General features: G+C 43.6%; 1 protein-coding gene across 1 annotated transcript in view; it reads left to right on the top strand.

Moving 5' to 3' along the window:
* Positions 1 to 8473, top strand: part of LOC109928232 (sushi domain-containing protein 6) — a 16548-nt gene extending 8075 nt beyond the window's left edge. The window contains exons 2-5 of the mRNA XM_048600457.1: positions 1300 to 1387; positions 1622 to 1760; positions 2147 to 2562; positions 4880 to 8473. Coding sequence (XP_048456414.1) covers positions 1300 to 1387; positions 1622 to 1760; positions 2147 to 2562; positions 4880 to 4905 — 669 coding nt within the window. The 3' untranslated portion in view covers positions 4906 to 8473. The remainder of the gene's footprint in view (positions 1 to 1299; positions 1388 to 1621; positions 1761 to 2146; positions 2563 to 4879) is intronic.

Below are 8473 nucleotides of genomic sequence, written 5' to 3'. Positions count from 1 at the left end.
GCTGGTAAGATCACACCTGGAATACCGATGGCAGTTTTGGTCCCCTTGTTTAAGGAAAGATATCATTTTATTGGAGGCAGTCCAGAGAAGGTTCGTTAGGATGATCCCTGGTATGGAAGGATTGTCTTATGAGCAAAGTTTAAACAGATTCGGACTTTACTCACTGGAATATAAAGAAGAGTGAGAGGTGACCTCATTGAGACGTACAGGATTCTTAAGATGTTTAAATTATTAGAGATGTTTCCCTTTGTGGGAAAGTCTCGTAACAGAGGCCATGGTTTCAGAGTAAAGAGGTGCAAATTTAAGACTGAGATGGAGAGGAATTTCTTCTCTCAGAGGGTTGAGAGTCTTTGGAACTCCTTGCCACAGAGAGCTGTGGGGGCAGAGTCCTTGTGTGTATTTAAGGCTGAGACAGACTCTTGATAAGAAGTGGACTCAAGGGTTACAGGAAGGGGCAGAAAAACGGTTGTGAAGCCAAACAGCCTACTCCTGTTCCTGTTTCTTTATGGTCTTATGGTGTTCAGGGAAGCAGTCATTTTGGTGTGGGATTGCAATCGCATAAGGGCAGAACAGGACAGGGCATTAGTGAGTTTCACAAAATTGCTTCATTTACATATTAACCTTGCCACAGAATTCTATGTCTGATATGTAATAATACAAGTACCTGTTTAATAGCATGATAATTGTTAATGATTACCAATCAATCTCTCTGGCCCAGAAAATTAACAATTAAAGGTATGGAGTCTCATTCTTTTTGATTGTGAATTGTTCTAAGTGACTTTGTTTTAAATTGACCTTCTAAGTGAAAACTTTTCTTTCTTCCGCTGCGTGCACAAGCCTCACTCTTTCTTTGTGTCTCCTGCTGTCTCTCACTGTATCTCTGTATTTGTGTCACTGTGTGTATCTCTCTGTCTCTCTTTTCCTCTCCCTGTTTGTCATTGTATGTGTGCCTTCTCTCCATCTGTCTCTCTCTGATTCCAGTTGTGCATCTGTATTTGTTTCTGTCCCTCTGCTTCTCTGTCTGTCTTTCTCTCTTCCCTTCTATTTCTGTGTACACATATCTCTCTTTCTCTGTATCTCTCAATCTGTGTTTCTATCTGTCTCTCTGTTTCCATCTGCCCTCTTCATGCTAACCCCACGTGATGTCAGAAATGGGCAGCTCCACATTTCTAGGCTTTTGCTGTGATGGAATTGATTTCCTATAAAACACATTGGAGGCAAGGGTGGTATTTATGTTCTGAGTATTTTAGATGCTCAGAAACCCATACACTTTTTCTATCTCTGCATTGGTTATTATAGTGTTCAACTGTCTTTGGTTATGAGACTCTGTTTAGTATTGATGCTCATTATGTTTCATTCATTAAGCCTGAATGTGAACTCAGAAGGAGTAAGTAAATTGTATAAGTTACTGGAAGCTAGAACTGAAAGTATGGAGCAGACATTTTAAAGCACCGAATAATCTTTCTTATACACTCACAGCCATGCACCTCTCTGAGTTATATGAAGTATACAACAGGTGCGTTGGCAATTTCAGTAATGGCTGTGAGTATCTCAGATTATTGAATGCATTAATGCAATTTATTGATGTTGAGGCTCATTCTGTTTAATCTCTTTTGTTTAGATAAAGACACAAGGGCAACTATTGGGGTTCCAACACTATCGATAGTTGCATCAACTGCCAGCTCTGTTGCTTTGATCCTCCTCCTGGTAGTTTTATTTGTTTTGCTGCAACCAAAGTTGAAGTCATTTCACCACAGCAGGTGGGTAAAGAATGATCAAAGCAGATTTTGTGTGTGTGTGTGTGTGTGTGTTTGTGGTTGTGTGGTGTGTCTGTGTGGGAAACTGGAGGTGGGGCAACTGCATCTCTGGGACTGTCTGTGGCTAGGAGGCAAGGACATGGTCAGTCTGGGACGAGGGGGCTTGAGGGGTTGGTTCGCTTTCAGAGCTTGTAACTGTGCACTATGGGGGTCGTGACTGTAGGAGAGGTGTGATTGATGCAGGTCATCCAGGATCTAATTGTATGTTTAAATAGACTTGAGGGGACAACAATGGCCCCTTTCTGTTCCTGATTTTCCTCAGTTTCCTGAGGTTTGAGCCAATGAGCTAGTTGCGTTGTGTTTAACCATATGTACGTATCTGTCCCCAGGCGAGATCAGGGAGTGTCGGGGGAACAGGTGTCCATTGTAGTGGATGGGGTTCCTGTCTCTCTGCCGTCCTACGAGGAAGCCGTGTACGGCAGCTCAGGAGCTGCCATCCCGCCTTCTGGCTCACGGGTACAGATCGTCATGGCGGAAGGGCCAGTTCCAGGTGAAGACGCCCCAGAGGAAGGTGCCCACTGCACCAGAGATGCTGACGACTGCCCAGAAGGTCCTGGCGACTCTGAGGCTCATGGCAGCGGAAACCGTTCAGAGACTGTTCTGATTCATCAGCCCGCCTTCTCGTCCCCCGCACACTCCCATAGTTTGGTGATGAGGCTGTCTTTGTCTTCTGACACTCAAGACACCGAGAGCAGTGACGTCCAGAGTCTTCTATCCCTCTCCTCCCCTGTGGGATCTACTGATGGTAAGCAGTGCCTCCTACAGGGCTTGATGTTTTGTAGGTCTTTGACTGACAAAGTGTATAATTCATCCTCCACATTGAGATGGGTTTGCATTGCAGCATACATTTGCATGTAAATATATATCTGTTTCCTTCCTTGTACCTTATTTTTCATTCCTTACTGCATACGCACTTGTACCTTCTGTCTCATTTGCTCAATCGATAATTACTGAAAAGAGGCATTTTCAGAGTTACAGGGACAGGAACAGAATTGTGGAGTGGGGCCAACTGGATTGTGCATGCAGAGAGCCAGCCTCAACACAGCAGACTGAGGTGTAACCATTGTCTGATTTTGTTTGTATCCATGTGTTTGGGCCTTTTGGCAAAGAGTTTTTCTTTAAGCAGTAATTCCCTGTCCCATTGGGTTGGAAGCAGGGCATTGACTTTGAACCAGACAATTACAAAAGCATGGCCCAGAATCTCCAAACTCCCATTCACCGAGAGAGAGACTCCTCACAGGAAGGTCGGCAATGCAGAATTAATGCATTGGTCTCCTGAGACCAGGTTCTTCTTAATGTTGTACCTTATCATTTCTGTCACTTGGAGTCATTGAGTCATACAGCACAGAAACAGACCCTTCAGTCTAACCAGTCCATGCTGAACTTAATCCCAAACTAAACTAGTCCCACCTGCCTGCTCCTGGCCCATATCCGTCTAAACCTTTCCTATTCATGTACTTATCTAAGTGTCTTTTAAACGTTGTAACTGTGCCCGCATCTATCACTTCCTCAGGAAATTCATTCCACTTGTTACCTTTATCAATTGCAACTCACAGGATTGAATACTGCTGAAGTGTATACATAGAATGGCTGCAGCCCAGAAGAAGCTCATTCAGCCTGCCATATCTGTGCTAGCTGTCTGAATGGGGCAATTCATTTAGTGCCATTCCTGCCCTTTCTCCCCGTGATGCTGCATGTTCTTCCCTCATAGATAATAATCCAATTCCCTCCTAATGCTGCACTTGAGTCTGCCCCCACCACACTCCCAGCACTGCATTCCAGATCCTAAACCCTGTGTGAAAAGTATTTTCCTCCTATCACAATTGGTTCTCTTTCCAATTACCTTAAGTGTATGCTGTCTGGTCCTTGATCTTTCCACCAATGGGAGCTGGTTTTCTCTGTCTAGGCCCTTCAAATGGTTTGAACAACTCTATCAAATCTCCTTCCACCCTTCTGTTCTCTAATCTATTGTCATATTCATAAAATCCTTACAGTCTGGGAGCAGGCCATTTGGCCCATCGGGTCCACACTGACCCTCTGAATAGCATCCCACCCAAACCCACCCCCCATTCGATCCCTGTAAACTTGCATTTTCCATGGTTAGCTCACCTAACCTACACACCCCTGGACACTGGGCAATTTAGCATGGCAAATCCACCTAACCTGCACATCTTTGGACTGTGAGAGGAATTGGAGCTCCCAGAGGAAACCCACGCAGACACAGGGAGAATGTGCAAACTCCACACAGACAGTCACCCGAGGCTGGAATCAAACCTGGGTCCCTGATGCTCTGTAGCAGCAGTGCTAACCACCATACCACCCCAAAGATCTTTATTCCTGGAATCATTCTTGTTAATTATTCTTCACCCTCTCTAAAGTCTTCATGTCCTTCTGAAAGTGTGGTGACCAGAGCTGGACATTCAACATTCGTATACCCATAGATTGAACTTCACTTCCTTCCTTTTGTACTCTATGCCCTTACTGACTAAGCCAAGGATGCTGTATACTTCACTACCTGGCTGTCCCTGTTCTAGACCAGAGGAATAAATGAAAACTTCTGAGGGAATATGATGTTCTTACTAGAACAACTTGAATTTCTGTAACACCTTTAACTAGTAAATTGACCAAAGATGTCCCACATAAGATTAGAGACAAATATTAGACCCTCCCTCTCTATCCCACCTTTGATGGTTTGCATTACCCTTAATGGACTTTGCACATAAATTATTCAATTCGAAACATAGGTGACTTAATGGTGGTGTTTAATAGATGAAAAAAAAGGTGTGATTTGAAAGGGAGAAAAAGTATTCAGTTGTGTGTAAGAGCACTTCTAGACATAGAGGAAAAAGTAAAACTAGAGCAGGTGACAAAAAAAATGTTTGTTTCAAGGACTGCACTCTTGGATGAATGTTGGGCTGGAGGAGATCGGAGAGATAAGGAGGGGAAAGCTATTATTAATATTAAAGGTGCTAGATGGGGGTGCTGCTGTCACTGTGCTCTAAGAAGACTGTGAATTAAAGCTGATTCTTTTGATCTGTTGATTTGTTCCCTTTTTGTTTCAGATATTCCTCTGCTCAAGGATGCTTAGGGGGACTGCCTGTGGCTTTCTTCTTCTCTTCCTCGGCCTCCTCTTCAACACTTGGCTCTCCATCTCCAATTAATTGACTCGAATCCTGTAACAGGAGCTGCAGTAAAGACATTCCCCTCACTCTGCTGAAGCCTGGTATGGACATGATTCTGTGACTCAGTCGCATCTACAGCCTGCACTGGGCACATTCTGGCTATGGAGACACTGCCTTCATATGGAGGGTAATGCTGGGAACGATCACCCTCTAGCGAGTGACAGATAAACCTGACATCCTTCACAACACAGGATATAGACTAGACGCTGAGTGGCGGTGGTGTCCTGACCTGTACATCTTAACTGCTTTTCCCCTAACCCTGTTTTGGTCTTCAGTGCCATTCCTGCTCCCATGTCTGTCACCACTGCTTAGTCCAGTTTATGATAGGTTAGAAGGCTCCAGCTACTACTTAATCCATTCCCCCAGACCTGGCAGACCATGCAAACTTCAGCTCTGAAGCCAAAAAGCCAGCTTGGAATATCGACTGAGTAAGTTCAACATCAGAATGAACAATTTGCCCCTTTTATTCTATTTAAGCTGGGTGCAGCGGATTTCCAGGTCATTGCCACAGTTGCCTGTTGATCTTTCTAAGGGATGTATAATAGAAAAGATTATTTTTGGTGAATAAGGTGTGCTGCTCTGCTAATATACCTCTGAGGTGGGATCAGGCAAGAACAGATTGGCAAAAGTCATGTAGTCTGCCATGGGAGACAAGCTGGGATGCATTGTTCAAAAGCTAACTGCTGCAGAAAGCTGATTGGGGCCAGGTCCTCCTTTGTCTTCCGTGCAAACCACTTTTTGTTTTGAGAAATTAACTCTGGCAAATTAGGGATTCTACAGCCAGTTTCCACACTGTAGCAGGTGACATTCAGCCCATCAAGTCCACACTGACCATCTGAACAGCACCCAGATCCACCTCCCTCCTCTATCCCTGCATTCCCTATTGCTGTTCATCTAGCCTACACAGCCCTCGACACTATGGGCAATTTGCCATGGCGAATCCACCTAACCTGCACATCTTTGGACTGTGGGAGGAAACCCAAGCAGACACGGGAAGAAACGTACAAACTCCACACAAACAGCTGCTCAAGGCTGGAATCAAACCCGGATCCCTAGTTCTGTGAGGTAGCAGCGTTGACCACTGAACTACCTTGTCTCGGACATGAGCTAGGCTTCCCCCTAACTCTTACATCTGTGACCAGGAAACACTAGTGGTAGCTGATGAAGTGAATGAAGAGGAAAGAAAGAAATACCTTCTATTGATATTGCACCTTTTACAACTTCAGAGCATCCCAAAATGCTTTACAGCCAATGAAGTAGCTTTGGAGTGCAGTCACTGTTGTATGGCAGGGCAATTTGCGCACAACAAAGTCTGACAGACAGTTATGTGACTAGAGATTCTGTTTTACTGACATTGCTCGAGGGATAAATATTTGGCTAGATCCAGGAGAGAAGTCCCTTAATCTTCCAAAAAGTGCCATGGGATCTTTCACATCCACCAGGGAGGATGATCAGAGGGTTAGTTTAAGGTTGCATTAGCACCTCTGAGTGCAGCACTCCCTTTGTGTCAGTGCTAGCCTAGAATTTGTACTCAACTCTTGGAAGGGTGGCTTGAACTTGCAGCCTTCTGATTTGGCTCACTGTGGGTCAGCAGTGATCCTGTAAAATCTGTCCATGGAAGCTGATAGAAAGGTCACAACCTTTACACTATCTGAAATTCACCCTGCATTGCTTGCAGTCCTCCAAAGCTGGAATACCAAATACTGGTGGCTGTTCCCCTCCTTGATGTAAACTTCAGAAAGGCTAAATGGAACTTTTCTTTCTCTTTTTGCCTTGCTGATGCGAGTGATGTGTACGTATGGGTGGTTTAAGGGGTATGTACGAGTGTGCGTGTGCATGTCTGTATTTTCCTGTTTTCACCTATTTTATTGACAGGCCTGGAAAAGTGCAATTCCAGGGTAAGGCTTCAATGGTTAGATTAATAAGGTGATGTGTAGATATTTCCAAAAAAGGTGAAAACTAGGCTTGGCCAAATTAAATCAACAGCACTTTCATTTATAAAGCTTTTTAAATTAGTGAACTATCACAGTAAAATTTATGAGACACTTTGACACTGAGCTTTGTGAGATATTAGTGTATTAAAGGATAGGAACACAGCTGGAAAGTGTGGATAGCAAGAGGGATGCTAGTCTTAAGGGGTGTGAATACAGAGAAATAAATCTTAACATCTAAGCATTGCAAGCACGTTGATACAACACAGAAGGCTAGGGGCTAGAGAAATTGGAACATATAGATACCAAAACATTCACATAGGGTATCCCTTCCACACTGGCAACACTAACTGTACATTCCCCCTTTCTACAACAGTGATCCAGTAAAGGCTGCTTGAACACTTGACGATGAGTTGGGTATTTCCCAGGTTTGTTCCTTGGCCTGAACTGAACATATATTTTTGTTGAAGTGAGGACCAATGACTGTTTTCTATCTAAATGCTCCCCAATTGTTACCTTTAGGATGACTGAACATGAGGGTTAATTAAAGCCTGAACCAACCAACCCTGAGGCTTTGTGTGCTGCAATACAGGCATATGCCACCTCACCTCAACCAAATGACATTCTTGGAGAGCCAAAACCAGATGTGAAAACTAGGACAATTAAGGAGAAAAATCTAGAAAATCTCTCTCTCTATCCAACACCCCAGGAGCTCTCATGGGTAGAGACTGGCATGGATATCTAATCAGAAATGGACTCTGAGATAAAACAGCTAAGACACAGGAATAACATACAAATTATAGCTGTAAGTCCACCTAGTCTATGCTAGTACTTCATATGAACCACTTCAATATAGCAACATAATTTTCTATTCTTTTCTGTCTCGCACCTCTAGCATTCCCTTAAAATACATATTTCTTTGTCATAACCAACCCTGTGGTGTTGAGTGCCACTTTCTAGCTGAGCTCTGAGGTGAAATGAGTCCACCCCTGCTGCAAGCTAACAATCAGATCCACAACTACTGAGTCTAAGCAGCAGCATGACACAACCACGTTACTGGTATTTCCACCTTCCTATCCTTGCAGCTTCGTGTGTGCCCGTGCTAAGATGTTGTGTGAATGTGTTCCAAATCGTGTACTTGGATTAGCCAGTGCTTTTTTTTTGTAATCACTGTTTCTTGGGCTCTTGGCTGTAGTGGGGAGGCACGTGTCAATGATTAGATTTCATTTTTCATTGTAAATAAAAGAATTTCTCTGGTGTTTCCTAAGTGAGGAATGGGATGCTGTTGTACAGCCATCCTGCTGTTGATGCAGAGGCAAGAGCATGGTTTCTTGTGACTTGGCTGTTAGTATAATTGAGTAGAGCTGTGGAATGTCAGGGTCACTCAACCTGTGCATCTTTGGCTTTTGCTTTCACATTTCTTTGGAATCCTGTATATTGCAATTGGTGTGAAGATAGTATTTTAATATTTGTACAAAGTTAATTTAAGTTTAATTGTCTTATGTATATAACTGCATTTCTAAATAAAATTTACTCTAAGTGA

The sequence above is a fragment of the Rhincodon typus genome, chromosome 8 (assembly GCF_021869965.1).
Source record: "Rhincodon typus isolate 14 chromosome 8, sRhiTyp1.1, whole genome shotgun sequence".
NCBI classification, from domain to species: domain Eukaryota; kingdom Metazoa; phylum Chordata; class Chondrichthyes; order Orectolobiformes; family Rhincodontidae; genus Rhincodon; species Rhincodon typus.
This window is presented reverse-complemented; position numbering and strand designations above follow the sequence as displayed.